The 20,448-nt window shown below is 33.1% G+C and overlaps 2 protein-coding genes across 6 annotated transcripts in view; one reads left to right on the top strand and one right to left on the bottom strand.

The window, feature by feature from the left end:
* The window catches only part of LOC107610728, a 14,775-nt gene extending 10,471 nt beyond the window's left edge, over positions 1-4,304 (bottom strand). The window contains exon 1 of the mRNA XM_016312733.2: positions 4,270-4,304. Coding sequence (XP_016168219.2) covers positions 4,270-4,304 — 35 coding nt within the window. The remainder of the gene's footprint in view (positions 1-4,269) is intronic.
* Positions 15,676-18,943, top strand: LOC107614504. 5 transcript variants are annotated; one of them, XR_002352169.1, is made up of 8 exons: positions 15,676-15,887; positions 15,984-16,018; positions 16,288-16,377; positions 16,455-16,511; positions 16,613-16,689; positions 17,430-17,510; positions 17,674-17,724; positions 18,101-18,943. XR_002352169.1 is itself a non-coding variant. In XM_021109114.1 (7 exons), the coding sequence occupies exons 3-7, from the start codon at positions 16,297-16,299 to the stop codon at positions 18,230-18,232; spliced, it is 402 nt and encodes a 133-aa protein (XP_020964773.1). In that variant the 5' UTR covers positions 15,676-15,887; positions 15,984-16,018; positions 16,288-16,296; the 3' UTR covers positions 18,233-18,943. The 5 variants fall into 5 exon arrangements, 2 of the variants coding, with proteins under 2 accessions (XP_020964773.1, XP_020964774.1); XM_021109114.1 differs by lacking the exon at positions 16,613-16,689; XR_002352168.1 differs by having other exon boundaries at positions 15,678-15,887; positions 16,455-16,689.

Below are 20,448 nucleotides of genomic sequence, written 5' to 3'. Positions count from 1 at the left end.
CATTTAATTATTTTTGTTGTAAAATAAATAAATAAGAAAAAAATAAATATAAAATAAAAAAATACAAATAGAGGACTCTTGTATTAATATTCACCAATATTAATATCTCAATAGAATGCAATGATTCATATATATATATTGACTAATTATATATTGTGGCGTATAAAGAGAAGAGTGTTTTTATATATATTGTTGTTGTGTATATAGTCTTAGACTTAGCCTCCTATTTATAGCCGTACTAAGTTTTTTATTTTCAATTTTTATTAATGTAATCCATTTGAAAATTTAAGCATTCTCCTTTTTGAGAAAATGAGCTGCCCAAATATTAATAGGCATCCACATCCATTCTTATCACAATACTCTCCTTTAGATGTCCATTTAGAATTATGTTTCGTTAAAACCTTACGAAAGAAAAACTCATTAAAAAAAACTTTAGTGAAGGAAAAAGAGTACAATATCTTTTATGATGAGGACTACCTCGTTAAAAACTTTGTCAAAAAAAACCCAATAGCGATAAAAATATGACCAAGTTAAAAAGAGTATAGTCTCCCGCACTTGTCGACATTATTTAATATATTGAAATCGGCGCATCCCAATCTGATGTACCAATTTTTTAAAGGATGATTTTGGAAGTGACTTTGTAAATAAATCTGCTAGATTATCGCTTGAGCGAATCTGTTGGACATCAATTGTTCTTTGATTTTAAAGATCATGAGTGAAGAATAATTTGGGAGAAATATGCTTTGTTCTATCACTTTTGATGTATTCACCCTTAAGTTGAGTAATACATGCTGTATTATCTTCAAACAGAACAGTTGGAGCTATTTCTCTATCAGTCAGTCCACAAGATGATAGAATATATTGGATTAAACTTCTGAGCCAAAAACACTCGCGACTTGCTTCATGTATCGCTAGTATTTCAGCATGGTTAGAGGATGTTGTTGTTATCGTCTGTTTCATGGACCTCTCCATGATATAATTGTATCAACATATATGAATAGGTATCCTGTTTGAGATCTTCTTTTGTGTAGATCAGACAAGTATCCTGCATCTGTATAACAACTAATTGTGACTTGGATTCATATAGATAAAACAGTCTCATATCAACTGTTCCATGAAGATATCAAAAGATTTATTTGATTACATTCGAATGTCTTCTGATTGGAGAGGAACTATACCTTACTAGTAAATTTACAGCAAATGATATGTTAGGTCGTGCATTATTAGCAAGATACATTAATGCTCCAATAACACTAAGATATGGTACTTCAGGATAAAGGATATCTTCATTTTCTTCTTTAGGATAAAATTGATCATTTTCCACATCCAAAGACCTTACGATAATTGGGGTACTTAATAGATGTGACTTATCCATATAAAATCTCTTAAGATCTTTTCTGTGTATGTTGTTTGATGAATAAAGATCCCAGTTTTTGTATGCTTGATCTAGAAGTCGAGACAAAATTTAGTCTTTCTAAGATCTTTCATCTCAAACTCTTCTTTTAGAGCTTTTATCATTGTTGGAATCTCTTCAGGGTTCCAATAATATTTAAATCATCAACGTATACAATAATTATAATGAATCCATATGCAGATTTCTTTATAAAAATACATAGGCATATATCATCATTCTTAAATCTGTTTTTGACCAGATACTCAGTAAGACGATTATACCACATTCGTCCAGATTGCTTTAAACCATATAAAGATCTTTGCAATTTGACTGAGTATAACCCCTGCGAATATTTACTGGATAGTTTAGATATCTTTAGTCCTTCAAGAATTTTCATATAGATATCACGATCTAATGATCTGTATAAATAAGTTGTCACCACATCCATTAGATGCATATGTAGTTTATGGTTTGCGGATAAACTGACCAAATAACGCAATGTTATTACATCTACTACAGGAAAATATGTTTCTTCATAATCTATATCGGGTCTTTGTCAAAAACCTTGTGCCACATCGAGCTGTGTAGCGTACAACTTCATTTTTCTCATTTCATTTTCTCACAAATACACATTTGTATCCAACAGGTTTTACATCTTCTGGTGTATGGACTACAGGTCCAAAGACTTCACACTTTGCAAATGAGTCTAACTCAGTCTTCATAGCTTCTTTTCATTTTGGCCTATCATTCTTTTGTCGGCATTTTTCGAGTGTTCTTGTCTCAAGATCCTTACTTTCATGCATGATGTGTAATACCACATTATATGCAAATATTTCATTGACAATTGTTTTATTTTGGTTCTATTTTTCTCCTGTAAAGACATAATTTATCGAGATCTCATCATTTTCACAATTTTCACAATTTTTAGAATTTTTAGGTACTTGGACGTCTTCTGCCATCAAAACTATATCAGAATTTCAGACACTTGCTGGTGTCTTTATCTTTTTTAAAAGGAATACCATTTGTCTTAGTAATATCAAATGTCTCTCTTCTTTTTCGAGAATTTTTATTTTTGGAACAAATTGGTCTACTACACTTCTGACATGTACTCGTTTCAGTAGATATCTGTTCAACTGGAACATCAATTCAAATTGGGACATGTTTAGCTAGTATATAGGATTTAGTTATCCTTTTAGTATCAAAAAATGCATCAGAAAATTTATTTGTTATTCTTTGCAAATATATAATCTTTTAAATTTCTAGTTCATATTGCTCTAACCATGGGTCTAGATGCATTAACGATGATGCATTCCAATTAAGTTCTTTTTCAAGTGACTTATTCTCTCCCCCCAATGTTAAAAATATTGATTCATTAAAATGCCAATGTGCAAATCGAGCGTTAAACACATCTCTTATTTATATCTCAAGATACCTTACTATAGAGGGAGAATCATATCTAACATATATCCCCAATTTTCTTTGGAATCCCATTTTGGTGCGATAAGGCAGAGCAACTAGAACATATATCACATACCCAAATATTCTCAAATAGAAAATATTTGGCTGTTGGCCAAAAGCCAATTGCAGATGAGAGAATTGGTGATAGTATTGGCCTTAAGCGAATAAGTATTGCAGCATGTAAAATGGCATGTCCCTAAGCAGAGGTTGGAAGATTTGTTTTTATAAGTAAGGGTCTAGCAATCAATTGGAGCTATTTAATAAGTGACTCTACTAGCCCATTTTGTGTATGAACATGAGCTATTGGATGTTCAACACTTATATCATTAGCCATACAATGAGCATCAAAATCTTGGGAAGTGATTTTATCAGCACTATCAAAGCAATTTGTTTTGATTGGATTTTTTGAAAAATGTGCTTTTAATCGAATAATTTGAGCAAGTAATCTCATGAATGCCAGGTTGCGAGAAGATAGCACACATGGGACAATCTCGAAGATGCGTCTAATAGGGCCATAAAATATCTAAAAGATTCACATGGTGGATGAATAGGTCTACATATATTGCCTTGAATCCTTTCTAGAAATTCAGGAGACTCAAATCTAATCTTTACTCGTGATGGTCTTAAAATTAGCTTTTTCTGAAAACATGCAGCACAACAAAATTCACTAGATTTGAGAATCTTCTGATTTTTTAGTGAATGTCCATGAAATTTTTCAATAATTCTACACGTCATGGTTATTTTAGGATGACCCAATTGATTATGCCAAATTATGAATTCATTTGGGATGGTAAATTTCTGGTTTACAATGGCATGTGATTCGATAGCACTAATTTTAGTATAATATAACGCAGATAAAAGTGAGGGTAACTTTTATTATATAACCTTTATATTTGAATTATGAGTTGCGATATAAAAGTACTCATGATTTCTCTTATTCATTGTTTCAATATGATATCCATTTCGACGAATATCTTTAAAACTCAACAAGTTTCTTAGAGACTTAGTAGACAATAGTGCATTATTTATTATGAGTTTTGTTCCTTTAGGAAAAAAATTATAGCTCTTTCGGAGCCTTCTATCACATTACCTGAGTCAATAATGGTATTAACATATTCTTCTTTTGGTACAAAATGAGTAAAATATATATTACTTTTGAGAATGGTATGTGAACTTGCACTATCCGCAAGGAAAACATCTTTATTATATGTCCTTGCATTTTTTTCAAAGACAAATAATAATAATAAAATGAGTAAAAGTACATACATAGTAAAATTGTATTCCTGATTGAAATTTTTTTAAGAAGCACTGTATATAGGGATTTTTATTTAAATAAATAAAATAAAAGTATTAATTACCGAAATAAATAAATTTAAAAATATTTATCGATTTACGTTCTCCAGTCATATCTCGTTTACAGTGTAAACGAGATATGACACATCAGCTGCGTCATGGCTATCTCGTTTACACTGTAGATGAGATACATTAATTGTTCATCACGTTTACAGTGTAAATGAGATACTTGGAGTTGTGTCCCACCGGCTATAAAAGGATGTGTAACCCTTTGTATTCCTCACAAACTTTTCATATCATATTTCTCACAAATACAGGGCATTAATGGCCAGTAGTAGTCCGTACATAGTTGTGCTTGTGTATCCCGATTGCCGTATGAGAAATGGCAACAATGGGGTGACATTTGAGTGTGAGGATCCGATATTATTTCGCACTCAACGTGTGAATACGTTGTCGGATTTGAAGAGTATGATATTGAGCAGGCTCGGTGGAACATTAGCGAGGGAGATCGGAAGGGTGGCGTATAGGTTACTGGCCCCATGGGTAACGGAGTCTTCCGGTTTCGACTATTCTGACTACAAGGCGATGAGCATGTGCGAGTGATGTTCGACATCCATGGGAGGATCATGGTGGAGCAAGTGATGGAGCTATCTGCAGAGGTAGGACACAGTGGCGGTGGTCCTTCCGTACACTCGTCCTATGTGCAGGACGACCGACCCCTCGCACCACTGCCCATTCATGTCGTTATTCCATTGGATCAGGCCGAGGAGTGCGAGGAGGAGTCGAACGAGGATTACCTGGCAGACAGTGGTGATAGTGACTTGTCCGATAGTGGGATGAGAATGAGTGTGTTCCGGAGACACCCGTTTCGACTGCTGCCCGCCACGTTCTGCCTCCACCTCTTCCAATACCGGCGCTTTCAGCAGTTTCGTCTCACTATCATAGTCTGGATACCTTCCTTAGGTGTCAAATGTGATGCTGTACCTTGTCCGAAAGAATCACAAAGTCCCGTAACCCGCCTAAGCGTGTGAGACGCGGGTATGAGGGCTGATGAGTTAAGGTATGTTCTCTAAGATTGGAATCTATCCGTTGCAAACGGTTAAGCTGCCAACATTGACTTGTGAAGAGATTGAAGCTCACAGTAGATCTTTTATCTGGGGGTCTACGAATGAGAAGAGCCGAATAAGCATGATACTATACTTGACTGAACCTCCTTACGCCGGTTCAAATCACATAAGGGCAATAAGAAAGAGCGGAGCCACCCATTAATGGTAATGGAACTCTGCGCAAAGTTTTCTCACTCAATTCTAAGCTTGAAATCTTGACCCGATCTGGAAATGCTTATCTTATATGGCACCATAGGTCTTAATGCATGAGAGGACTACGTTTCTTGACACGGGTGAAGAGGATTACAACCTAGACGGCAGTGTAGAGTTTCGGATCGGCCACAAGTTTAGAAGCCAAGAGGACAGTATTCGGAGGAGTGCGGAGTACCGAGTGATCGAATCAGACCGGTTAAAGTACCATGTGCAGTGCTGTCAAGATGATAATGGGTGTCAATGGAGCCTCCGTGTGGCCCTTCATCAGAACCTTGGATACTGGTAAGCTTAAGTTTACCTGTGCCTTTCATTACTTCTATACGATATACTAAGTAGGTATACGACATGGCTGAAGCAATACTGTGTTGTTGTGTTCAGGGAGGTTCGGAGGGTGGGTGGAGTGCATAGTTGTCTAGCACCCACCATGTCTCAAGACCATTGTCAGCTAGACAGCAGTCTGATCTGCCGGGTCATCTTGCCGTTGATTCAGTCCAACCCATCTGTCAGCATTCTGGTTTTGCAAGGAGCGGTCCAAGCAAGCTATCAGTTTAAACCGTCCTACAGAAAGGTGTGGATGGCTAAGCAGAAGGCAATCGCACAAATCTATGGGGATTGGGAAGAGTCGTACAACAAGGTTCCCAAGTTGCTTCAGGTACTGCAGAGCTGTTTTCCTGGTACCATTTGTGACCTACGCATCAAACCATTCTACGATGGACACCTCCTAGTACGTGAATGCAGTATGTTCGACAAGGTATTTTGGTCTTTTCCGTCATGTGTCGAAGCCTTCAAGCATTGCAAGCCTTTTGTCTCTGTAGATGGTACGCATCTGTATGGCAGATATGACCTACAGTGTAAACGAGATAAGGGTCTATCTCATTTACAGTGTAAACGAGATAGCCATGACGTAGCTGACATGTCATATCTCGTTTACACTGTAAATGAGATACATGCAATGCCATCTTGTTTACACTGTAAACGAGATTTGACTGGAGAATGCAAATCGGTAAATATTTTTAAATTTATTTATTTCGGTAATTAATGCTTTTATTTTATTTATTTAAATAAAAAATTCCTCAAAATACATACTTGTTTTAGTCTCAAATTATAAACACATTTTCTTTTTGTCAATCCCTGAATATAAGGGCTATTCATCTACAAACCATGACACATTTAGTAATTTTTAAATTTTTGATCATAAACATTAATATTTTATTAAACATTATTTATATACATCATACTTGAAATTCAAATACATAGAAAATAAAAATTAACAAAAAATTTCTTACATTATTTATTTACATAAGTACTTAACAAATTCAAATATTAAGCTTTTCCATCATTGATTAAATCATCAATATTTCCTTCAAGATCCTCAAAAAGATCAGATACTTCATAATGAGTGGTGTAATTTTCATCAACATCCCTTGAAACAAAATTTGCCTCCTTTCTTTTATCATTCTTTTCCAAAAATTCTTGATAAAGATCAACTAAGTGCCTTGGGGTGCGACAGGTATACCAATGGCCCTTTCTACTACAACAGAAATATTTATCCTCTGTTGGTTTATTTTTCCCATTATTTCTTTCTTTATCCCACTTCTGGTGAGATCTTGTGAAAATAATTTTTCTTTCTTCCATAACTTTTCTTATTACCAAAACCTTGTCATTTACCTCTTCTGGAATTATGATTTGCCACATTTACTTCAAAAAATAGGGCGGCACGCCGGCACCAGTTGGACGCACTTCATGATTTCTTTAAAGCAATTCATTGTTACATTCAGCAATAAGAAGGTAAGAAATTAGCTCAGAATATTTTTTAAATTCTTTTTCTCGATACTGCTGCTGCAGGAGTACATTCGAGACATGAAAGGTGGAGAAAGTTTTTCTAACATGTCATTATCAGTTATCTTGTCCCCACATAATTTCATTCATGAGGTAATTTGAAACATTGCTGAATTGTATTTATTTATGGATTTAAAATCCTGTAGACACAAGTGTGTTCACTCATATCGAGTTTGAAAAATTATCACTATCTTTTAATAATTATACCTTTTTTCAAGGTTCTTCCACAGATTTGCAGGATCTTTTGGTGTAAGATATTCATTTTTTAATCCTTTGTCAAGATGGCCATGAAGGAAAATCATGGCTTTGTCTTTATCCTTATGTGATGCTTTATTTTCAGTCTTAATGGTATCTCCAAGATCCATTGAATCAAGATGAATTTCGACATCTAATATCCATGATAAGTAGTTATTTTCAGATATATCAAGAGAATTAAATTCAAGATGAGAGAGTTTTGACATAATAAAAATTTATTACCTGAGTCTTTCTAAATTTTGACAGAATCTCGTATTGATAATGTGTTGTAAAATAAATAAAAATAAATAAATATAAAATAAAGAAGTATAAATAGAAGACTCTCATATTAATATTCACCAATATTAATATCTCAACATAATTGAGATGATTCATATATATTGACTAATTATATATTGCAGCGTATAAAGAGATATGAGTGTTTTTATATATATTGTTGTTGTATATATAGTGGGAGGTTTAACCTCCTATTTTAATTGTACTAAGTTTCTCATTTTCAATCTTTATTAATGTAATCCATTTGAAAACTTAAGCATTCTCCTTCCTAAGAAATTGAGCCGTCCAAATATTAATTGATATCCACATCCATCTTTATCACAACAATTTTATCCATATATACTTTGTATTGTTTATTATTAAGGGGTAACAACCATTGAGATAGAGTAAATAATTGGAAACTAAGTGCCTTAGGGTGCGACAGGTATACCAATGGCCCTTTCCACTACAACGGAAATATTTATTCTCTGTTGGTTTATTTTGCCCATTATTTCTTTCTTTATCCTACTTCTGGTGAGATCTTGTGAAAATATTTTTTCTTTCTTCCATAACATTTCTTATTACCAAAACCTTGTCATTTACCTCTTCTGGAATTATGATTTGCCACATTTACTTCAAAAAATGGGGCGGCGCCAGTTGGACGCACTTCATGATTTCTTAAAAGCAATTCATCGTTACATTCAGCAATAAGAAGGCAAGAAATTAGCTCAGAAGATTTTTTAAATTCTTTTTCTCGATACTGCTGCTGCAGGAGCACATTCGAGGCATGGAAGGTGGAGAAAGTTTTTTCTAACATGTGATTATCAGTTATCTTGTTCCCACATAATTTCATTCATGAGGTAATTTAGAACATTGCTGAATTGTATTTATTTATGGATTTAAAATCCTGTATACACAAGTGTGTTCACTCATATCGGGCTTGAAAAAGTATCACTATCTTTGTAGAAGAACCTTGAAAAAGTATCACTATCTTTTAATAATTGTACCTTTTTTCAAGGTTCTTCCACAGATTTGCAGGATCTTTTAGTATGAGATATTCATTTTTTAATCTTTTGTCAAGATGGCCATGAAGGAAAATCATGGCTATGTCTTTATCCTTATGTGATGCTTTATTTTCAGCCTTAATGGTATCTTCAAGATCTATTAAATCAAGATAATTTTGACATCTAATATCCATGATAAGTAGTTATTTTCAGATATATCAAGAGAATTAAATTCAAGATGAGAAAGTTTTGACATAATAAAAATTTATTACCTGAGTCTTCCTAAATTTTAACAGAATCTCGCATTGATAACGTGTTATAAAATAAATAAATTAAAAAAAAGAAATAAATATAAAATAAAGAATTATAAATATAAGACTCTCGTATTAATATTCACCAATATTAATATCTCAACATAATAGAGATGATTCATATATATTGACTAATTATATATTGCGGCGTATAAAGAGATATGAGTGTTTTTATATATATTGTTGTTGTGCATATAGTGTGAGGTTTAACCTCCTATTTATAATTGTACTAAGTTTCTCATTTTCAAACTTTATTAATGTAATCCATTTGAAAACTTAAGCATTCTCCTTCTTAAGAAATTGAGCAGTCCAAATATTAATGGGTATCCACATCCATCTTTATCACAACAATTTTATCCATATATACTTTGCATTGTTTATTATTAAGAGGTAACAACAATTGAGATAGAATAAATAATTGGAAGCATGAGAGTGTTCTCATTCACTGACGCAGAAAATAGAATTAGAGAAGAAGACTTGAGACACGGAAGTGAAACAGAAACTCATACATTGTAATTGTAGCATCTGTACTGGGTAATGGAGTAATACAACATATACATAGTAAAATTACCTATAGTGTAACAACAATCAAAACTAATAGAGAGTAACTAATTCACTTATATTCACTCACAACCCCCCTCAAACTTTGCAATGGGTTGAAGAACCATTATAAGTTTGTCTCGATATTTGTGAAATAAAGGTGATAAGAGGGGTTTGATGAAAATATCCCCAATCTGATCTATAGAGGGTATATGGAGGACATAGAGTTGCTTTTGATTCACCATCTCTCTTAGGCAGTGAAGGTCAATTTTCATGTGTTTGCACGTAGTATGAAGGATCGGGTTAGCAGCTAATGAGCAAGCACTTTGATTATCACAATAAATAGTAGGTGCCATTGGTTGTGGAATTCGAAGCTCCTTTAGAAGCTGCTGTATAGACACTAGTTTTGACTGAGATGCTGCCATGCTCCTATACTCTGCCTCAGTGCTCTTGCGACTAACTTTGGCTTATTTATTGCTTCTCCATGATACCAAATTGCTTCCTAAGTATACACAATAGCCAGTAATTGATTTTCTACCCTCCAAATTCTCTGCCCCGTCTGCATCTACGAATGCAAGTAATCTCAAGTAAGCACATTTTTGAAATTTAATGCCTGCTGATATTGTACCTGCAATATATCTGAGGATACGTTTGACAGTTTTCCAATGCTCTATTGTTGGAGAGTGCATGTATTAAGAGACTTTGTTCACAGAGAAAGGAAGATCTGGTCTTAAAATAGTCAAATACTAAAGTGATTCAACAATCTCTCTATACAATTTTGGATCCTGAAAATGCTCAGCACCATTTGATGTAAACTTTAAGGCTGAGACCATAGGAGTAGACATTAAATTTGCAGTGTCCATTTTGACTTTTTGTAACATATCTCGAGCATACTTTTATTGAGAAACTAGAATGGATCCATCTGTTAAATAAGAGAATTCTAACCCAAGAAAATAACTGAGTTTTCCAAGATCTTTAAGCGGAAAGATTTTATTGAGATCAGAGATAAGTTTGTCTATTTCACTAGTATCACTTCCAGTGACAACAATGTCATCTACATAGGCTAAGAGAAAGGTGGTAGATGTACTAGTGTGTTTAACAAACAATGAAATATCACTTTTGGTTCTGGTGAAACCAAACTGTAATAACATAGCAGTCAATGTATTGAACCAAGCTCTTAGAGCTTACTTCAATCCATAGATTGCTTTATTCAACTTACAAACCTGTGATGTATTTCCAAATTGATAACCTGCTGGTGGAGACATGTATACCTCTTCTTCAAGAATACCATTCAGAAAGACATTATCAAAATCAAATTGCCTTAGTGTCCATACACGTGATAGAGCTATAGTAATTACAATCTTCACAGTAGTAGGTCTCACAACTGGACTGTATACTTGGCTGTAATCTATACCTTCAACTTGCAAAAAAACCTTTGCAACTAACCTGGCTTTGTACCTAATGATGTTGCCTAACGGATCTCTTTTTATAGCAAATACCCATTTAGAATCAATAACAATTTTATGCTTTGATGGTTCAACTAAATCATAGGTGTTACATCTTACTAAAACCTGAATTTCAGCATCCATTTCATTTTTTTAGTGTAAACACTGAAAAGCTTGTTTAACATTCTTTGGGGTATTGTTAATAAAATCATAAGGTTATACTGAAGTTGCTAATGCTTGAGGTCTATTGTTTCTGATTTTTTTTATCTTGTGAGCATATTGTGAATATTAGAAGATGTAGTACAACTAGTGTTTGTAGCATTTTCAAAAGGTGGACAGATTTTAAGGCCTGAAATTAGGATGGAATGATTCTGATTGAGGCTAGTACTAGAAGAGGTATGCTCAGTAATTTAAGTGTCAAGGCAAGTAGTCGATGAGGGAGAATCTGAGATATCTAGAGGAGGTAGAGTTTGGGGAGGGTTAGAAGTCTTGGGTGAAATGTTGAATGTAAAAATTGGCAGATCTTTAACTGTATCCTGGTTCACTACTATATTTTTATTGTAAAATAGAGAATTGTAAGAAAATTCAGTTTCATCAAATATCATATGTCTCGAATAGAGAATTTTTCCAGCTTTAGTCATGTACTTATAACCCTTGTAGTTACTATTATAGCCAAGAAATAAGCACTTTTTTTATTTGAATGCAAAATTTACTTTGTTAGAAGATCTTAAATAAGGAAAGCAAGCACATCCAAATATTTTAAAGTCTTATAATCTGGTAATTTTCCAAATAAAGTTTCAAAAGGTGATTTATTTTCTAATGCAGAACTTGGTAATTTATTGATGATATATACTGCTGATGTAAAGGAGTCTTCCGAAAATAATATTGGTAATGCAGCAATAGCCAAAAGTGACAATCCTACTTCAGTTATATGCCTAAATCTTCTCTCTACACTACATTGTTGTTGATGTGTATAAGGGCATGAGATTATATGCATAATACCATGTTCAGTTAAAAATTGAGTGAAGGAGTGTGACATGAATTTCATACCTCTATCAGTTTGCAAAGCCTTAATCTTCAATCCTGTTTGAGTTTTCATAAACATTTTACAATTTTTCAATACTTGTAGTGACTGAGATTTATGAGTTAGTAAGAAAATAATTATGTATTTTGTATGAGCATCCACAAATGAGATGTAGTATCTATATCCATTTCTAGACATCATAGAGGCAGGCCCCCAAATATCAACAAAAACAAGGTCTAATGGTGCTTTATAGATTGATTCAGATTTTACAAAAGGCAACTGATACATTTTTTCCATAGCACAATATTCACATATTTGAACAAAATTAGAATCAAATTGAGCAGAAACTCTCCATGTTTTCAAGACAGAAAGTATAGTTTTTATTAAACTATGACCCAGGCATTTATACCAAAGGTCAAGGGTTACATTTTTGTTGCTTTGAGCTACAAATGTTTTCTTAATAGAAGAATCTGTAATGCTATGCTTACAAGAAACAGAATTATTCAAAGAACTATGCATTAAGGACTTATTAGGCACAGGAACAAACAAATTTTTAAAAGAGTATATGCCATTTCTAGCTTTGCCTTGGAGAAAATTTCTTGAGAGTCTTGATCACACACAATACAATCATAAGGCCAAAATTCAAAATAGACATGGTTATCTAAAGTAAATTGAGATACACTTAATAAATTCTATGTGATTTCAAAGACATAGAAGTAATTTTTTTAAAAGAAACTTGATTTCACTGTCTTTATCACAAAGAATTGAAGTTCTTTGAGCTAGAATTTTTGTACCTTGGCCATTACCTACAAACAATTGATCAGAATTTGGAATTGAAGAGTTGGAATTCAGCAAGTTGAGTGAATCTGGTGCGACATAGTGACTTGCTCCTGAATTTGGGTACCATACAAATTCTTGATAATTCTAAGGATTTGAGAAATAAGATCTTGGTTGATGAAACTATGATGATGGTGGTAGTGGTTGTGTGTTAGAGTAAGGGAATGTGGATTGTGGTGATTGTGAGCTATTTCCATAAGCTTGAAAGTTAGGATCGAATCTATGAAAGTAAGTTTGAACCACATGGCCTTGGCGACCACAAAGTTGACACTGAGGTCGATTACTTTGATTAGAAAAATGACCTCCTCTTCCAAATCTTCCCCCTCTTCCTCTTCGAATAAAAGAGCCTCTCTGAGATTGAATGTTATACGGTGATGATACTTGTGCCAGATTTGCCATAGGGATGCCACCTTGTGGTTTCTTGTATCTTTCCAACATATCATCATAGGCTTTGAGGAAAAACTCAACTTCAGGCACATTGTAGGTTGATAATTTTGACATTATAGAAGTAATAAAGACGGTATACTCCTCAGGTAAACCACCAAGAATTGCTGAGATATGGTCATCTTATTGAATTTGATATCCAATGGATTGTAGAAAGTCAACAAGATCTTGGATTTTTGAGAAATAATCTGGTATCAATCCAATTTTTTTTACTGATTTCAGTTGAGCTTTTAAGCTTTGAATTCTTGTGGTAGAGGTCTCAGCAAAATAGTCATTAAGTGCATTCCAAATTTAATAAAATTGATGGCGCTGAAGGATCTTGTTCTTGACGAACTTTGTGGCTAATGCAAGAACCCAACTTGATAGAGTAAGATCATCTAACCTCCATTGTTTGAAGGCTTCAGTTTTTGTTTTAGTCTTCTTAGCAGCATCTTCTTCGTATTGTTGTGAAATCTTGCTTTGGTACAAGACTTAAATTCTGAATTGTAAGCAAAGCTTGGTGTCTCCATGTATTATCATTGTTGTGATCCAACTTCTCAGAAATTGGGGAGATCGATATCTTGGTTGAAGATTCTGATAGAATAATTGATATTATAGAACACCAAATTGAAGAAATCAAGAAAGGAAAAAAAGGGGGAAGAATAGAGACAAAAGGGAAAAAAAATAGGGCAAAAATTGGGGTAAAATTAGGACAAAATTTGAAAGAAAATGAAAAAGGAATCAGAATTTGAAAAGAAGCAGGATCTCAGGCTCTAGATACATAACAACAATTGAGATAGAGTAAAGAATTGGAAGCATGAGAGTGTTTTCATTCACTGACGCAGAAAATAGAATTAGAGAAGAAGACTTTAGACACGAAAGTAAAACTGAAACTCATACGACATTGTGATTGTAGTACCTGTACTCGGTAATGGAGTAATACAACATATATAGTGAAATTACCTATAGTGTAACAACAATAATAACCAATAAATACCAACTAATTCACTTATATTCACTCACAAGGGGTATGAGTGAAAAGAAAAAAAAATATATTGATTTGTTAAGTAGATAAATATTACCAAGGTTCTGAAAATCGAACAGATTATTGAACTGTTCTAGTCACTAATTTTTTAATTTATTGGTTCAACCGGTCTAACCGTAGTTCAACTGAAAAAACCGTTTTATAATAAAATAATAAATAAATAATAAATAAACATCCTAAAATATTTTTCAAATTTAAAATCTTACATAAAATATCACCAATTAAATGTAATTAATCATCAAAATATACAAAAACTTGCTACAAATTTGTTGACAATTAATATAATTATACTTCCATAAAAAATAGTTGGATTGAATTATAATGAACAAGTTAAAAATAGAGAATATTGCCTTAATGTGGGTGAGTCAAAAAGTAAAACAAAAAATGATAGTGTTGCATAACAAACACATAACAGAGCCTAAACAAAAATACCACGGAACCTGAAATAAAAAGAATCCAACACGGAAGAGGGGCAGCGAGTCAACAGAAATTGAGAACAGGGACAGTGCAACCAAACAATGAAAAAAAATAATGAAAACAGAATTTTTTTTATGCAACAAAATAATCAAAACATGAATCATACAATCACTAATTGCAAATTTTTCTTCATAAGAACAAAATAATAAAAACATGAAGCATATAATAAATCAAAAGATCACCCATTGTAAAATTTTTAATAAGAACAAAAGTTAGAACGGTGGAATAAAAATGAAGAAAGATTAACAATTTTCAACTCAATTTTAACAAAGCTCATCACAATAATTAACAACAAAAAAAAAAGCAACGAAGAAACAGTGAATCAGTAACATAGGCAGTACAAATTCAAGAAACTTTAATAAAATTTAACTACAGAAACAGACAATAAAACAGTAATAGAGTTATCAATTTAAAATTTATCATCAAATACAATTATTGAGCAACTGGACATTCGAAAAAAAAAAAGAATGAAAAGAACATTTAAATCACAACAACAACACAACAACACCAATAGAAACATATAAAATAAAGCAACTAAAAATTATCTAAAATTCACCATTGTTGAAAACAATAATTTATATCTCAAAGAATTAAAATCTAAGCTTCCAGCAAAGTGAAGAATACCTAAATCACTAAAAATATTTATTTGTTTGTGGAAGTTTTTTAGTGAGAGTTATTAGAACCTCCACAATATTTTTTATTTGTAGCAATTTTAAAGAATTAACAAAAACTCCCACTGTTTATTTTCAACCCAATTAATTATAAAAAATCCAACCCAAACAAATATTTACCAAGCCCATACCAAAAATAAAAAGATAAAAGAGTTACTCGAGAGAGAGAGAGAACGAGGGAGAGTCTGAAACCCTAAGATCGTGATTCCATCGCAACCGTCGTTCATCTCCTTGCCGCCGTTGCCGCCAAGTCTCCTCCGTCAACGCATCACCCGCTGGAGTTATAAATGGTGGCCAGGTTCACACATTCATCCACTATTTTCTCTCTCTTTCTCTCTCTGATTTTTCGAATTTTTTTCTAATTATCGCTTTTCGTTGTTTGCATTGAGGCCAGCTCACGGAGGAAGAAGCTTAGACTCTTTCAAAGAGGTAAATAAAACGCTCTTTCTCTCAAATTAGATCTATTTTTAGGTTTTTTTTTTTCTCTATTTTTGAGTTCTTCGTTCTCTGATCTGATTCGCCTACTAGAAAATGTGTTTTTCTTGTGTTTTCTTCGATTCCCTTCGATCTTTGTGTTATTCTTCAATCTTTGTGTTTTCTATTTTTCATTCAGTTATTTTCGTTCACTTAGTTGTACTTTTGTTATCTGAGTTGAATTTGTCAATCTAACTTTTACTTTTTCTTCAATGCAACATCAGTTGCTACAGATGGTTGAGAGCAGTGAAATTAACAGATCTCTGTTGGCACTTCTTGATGAAAACATAGCCGATGCACATAGGAGTAGCCAAGTAAATATATACCAATTGTGTTTCTGGAGAATAATGCTTGTTTTGACATAACATGTTTCCATGTTATTTTGTTGCAGAAACAAGCTGCAGAATATATGGAGAAGCTTCGCGGGGCTCTACTCAAGTACATTACAGTTTAGTGTGCATATTTTTTTTCTTTGTTACAAGTCTGTGAAAAATATTTGTTGTTGATAATTGTAGTACTTTATTATACTAAAGAATTGTGTTGTAGCAGATTTCTCCAATGGGATATGGTATCAAACAATTGTCAATTTTGAATTACAACTACGATTGGGTTCTCTAGTTGATCAAGTATGAAATCTAATTTGAAAACCACTTATGTACTTCATGCTCAGAATCTTATCGCAATGAATTTCCCTTAATTACTATCAATTTTTTTTCTTTGGTTATAGCAACTAGCCAACTACACCATTTTCGTCAGAACAAGTAGACTTCATATAGCAAAGTTACCATATTGACTGAATAGGCCAAGTGTGCTGATTTCATTGAAACCCATTGTAATAGGTTTGAGAACTTGATAAATGTTAATAGAGAAACTTCATTGACAAATAACAAGATTTATGTTATAATAAAGGTAGGCATAAAGGAGGTATGGCTTTTCTTTTTCTCTTTGGTCAAGATGCCATTGCTTTTTCTTCTTTTTTTAAGGTCACTAACTAGGCATGCTAGTAACTAACTGAGGCTGGCCCAATCATGCCTTGATTTGATGCTCGAATTCCGCTTGGTAAGTAGCTGATATGTCATCTTAGAGAAATTCCAAACTTGGTAAGGTTCTTTCCTACCGGTAGAAATTCTAGACTTGGAAATCTTGAAGTTGTTTTCAATCAAGATTCACAAGATATAGAACAATCCACCTTCAAATGGTTGGTTTCAGAACTTAATAAAGTTAACTCTGGAAAGTTTGTAATAGATTTTTATTATAATTTATTTATTCACTGATCTAGTTAGCCATATATCAATGCATTTTATTTGCTAATGTTCATCATTATTAAGTGACCCTTATTGAATGACTTTTTATTACATCAAAACAGGTTCGTATCTTTCCTCAGTTAGAGGAGATCCAATTGAGGAGAATGGAGAAGTTAAAAGACATATGGCCACATGAAGACGAAGTCAGTGCAGATTCATTTCCAAGTCTCATTTCTGTTGAATTGCTAGTTATATAGTTCAATTTTGATGTCACTGTAAAAGCAAATCAGTTTTGATCTCACTGTAAATTGATCAATTATATTGTACTTCTTGATTGTTTACTGTAAAGATCATATTCTTTTGCAGGATGGAAGACTCAAAGATCAACTTCGTAATGATAATTTTTCTTCTTTACAGGTAAGTCTTCTGCTGAGGTTTGATTTTGTGGAAAAATAAATGTATGTGTAGATTAGGATGACAACAAATAATAAATAGAGGTTTGATATGCTGTTGTGATCTCTTTCATTTGTTGCCTGCTCCTCTAGATCCCAATGAACTGATTTATATACCATGTTAATATTTATTACTTAGTGTTTAATTCCATGTCATTAATATTTTGGTATTTATATAAAGAATTTGTCATATCGCAGAGCATGTAAATTCCTTCTGATTGTAGGCCTCTTTTTTATGGCTAAAATTGAAACCTTGCCTATGAGAAGGTTGCATTTTAAATAATACATACATGAATTCTGTTGTCTTTTGATTTTTTATTTTCATTTATTTACTTTTATAGAGACAACTAATAGAAACAAAGGAGGCAATTGAACGTCAGCGCAAATTATTTAAGAAAATACAATATGGTATTATCCTATTACCCCTTCTCTATTTAGTTCATTGTTTCCTAAAGTTGGAGGGGAGGGCTTGACCGCTTGAGTGGATCAAATGTAGGGTTGTTTTTCATCTTACCATTTTTCATTCCCCTTCTTTTTTATGCGTACTAGTTATATGAACATATGATGGCTATGTGTCAATCAAGGCATTTAGTACTTTGTATTTATTGACATCTAATGGCTTTCATTATGTATTCACTTTTCAGATATATAAATAATAACTAATATTATGCTCCTTTTGACAGCACAATTACTTGTATAAATAATAACTAATTAATTAACATTTCAATTATTTGTATATACTTGTGTAGTTATAGTTGATTAATGGGCTTAGTAATGTAGAGTAAATAACGGTCTCTATTCTCATGTCCTCTCTAATTTTATTATGTTAAAGGATCTAACAAATCCAAATCAAAGGAGCCACCAGCCAAGAATAAAAAGTTAGATAATGTCAGTGTAATTATTATGTTTATTAATCTGCAAAATACAAATTGCATGGTTGATTGTCTCTGCATAAGGTGTCATCATATTTTCAAGTAACAGCTAGAATGCTTTAATCGGCCAAATTGATTTTAGTGCTTTGTATAGTTGAAATACAATCTTTATTTCATCCAATTAGGATGTGAAGGGGTTCTTATATTAGTTTACTACCCAGTTTGGTCGAGGTTATATTGACAGACCTTGTTTTATATTTCAAATTATTCATGTTAAATTTTGTTCAAATATGTAATATTTTAATTTCCTTCAAATTTATAATGTGTCTTATTTAAAGATTTCTTTTAAATGATAATTGATTAGTAGTATAATAATGTAATTCTAGTATTTAAATTAATTGTCTTAAGATTAATACTGACATGTTTGTGGAGGTTGAAACACCACATGAATGTCTTTTTTTTAAAAATATAAAATTCTTTTTATGGGGGTTCTAAACCGCCACAATGATTAACCAAGAATTGCCACAAAACACAAGCATAGAACCCCCACAAAAGGTATAGAAAACTGCCACTGAATGGAATTGTGGGGGTTGTGAAAAACTGCCACAAAGGAGCTCGTGGCACCTCAAATTTTGGGGGTTTCTAAAACTGCCACGATCCTTTTTGTGGGGGTTTGAAACCGCCACAAATAGAAAAAAAACCGTCACAAATGAACAAAATCCTTGTAGTGAAACCAAAGAACCTTCAATCACAGCTTAAACTAAAATTCACAATTTCCTCAAATTGAAGCATCAAGCAACTTGAAAATTAAAGTACAAAAAAATAATTTTCAAGTAAAAGATTCAAATCACCAATCCTAACAAAAAACAAAATCAAATTCTAAGAACAAAGCAATCTAGAAGCCTAGAACAGAGCAGAGCAGATCTTGAGTAAGAGAGGGAACATCGCTGACCAGTGAAACAGAGTTGGCGCCAGCGACGATGAAACAGAGCTACGCGACGGAGGCAGGAGGCAAGCCCAACGACGGTGCTTCCAAAGCTGAATTGGTAGCTGCATGAGAACAAAGCTGCACAATGGCGACAGTGGTTTCGAAGCTCTAACTTGCGACGGCGGAAGGAGCAGTCTGACAGTTGGACAAAAGTGAGGGAATGAGCTCGCTAGTGGTGAGAGAAAGGACGAGCTCAAGGGTGATGGAAGGGAGTGTGTGCTGCGCCGTTGTGTAGAGTTAGGGTTGCTGGGTTAGGCAATGGTTAGGGGCTTAAGACATCAGCTATCAAAACGGTGGCGTTTTTTTATAAAATTTAGAAAACTGGCCGAGTCCTAATTTGATTCAACTGATCGGTTCTCGACTAATTTAAAAGTCTAACGTTGATTTTTAAATTTTTCGGTTTTGGCATATGTCCAAACTGTTATTCTCATCCATTCGTAATTCGACCGGTCAATTCGAATCAGTTTTCAAAACCTTGAATATTATTGAAAAATAAAAATTTTAAAAGTGGTCATCACTTAGTTAAGAATTAATTTTTTAATAAGTACCTTTTTTTCCTTACAAGTACTATAAGCACTAATTAATTAATGGGTTAAGTATGATTTTGGTTTCTAAAGTTTTTTCATCTTCAATCTTTTTTTACATACAAAATCTTTAAAAAAAAATTGAAGATGAAAAAAATTTTTGATCTATACCTTAGAAACTAAAATCGTACATAACCCTTAATTAATTAACAAAACTTGTAATCAAATTCAAAGGAAAATAAAAGGTACCCAAAGTCTTAAACTACCGAGACACGAAAAGTATAGTGTTACGGTGAGTGACATTA

This window comes from Arachis ipaensis, chromosome B08, assembly GCF_000816755.2.
Source record: "Arachis ipaensis cultivar K30076 chromosome B08, Araip1.1, whole genome shotgun sequence".
NCBI lineage: Eukaryota > Viridiplantae > Streptophyta > Magnoliopsida > Fabales > Fabaceae > Arachis > Arachis ipaensis.
This window is presented reverse-complemented; position numbering and strand designations above follow the sequence as displayed.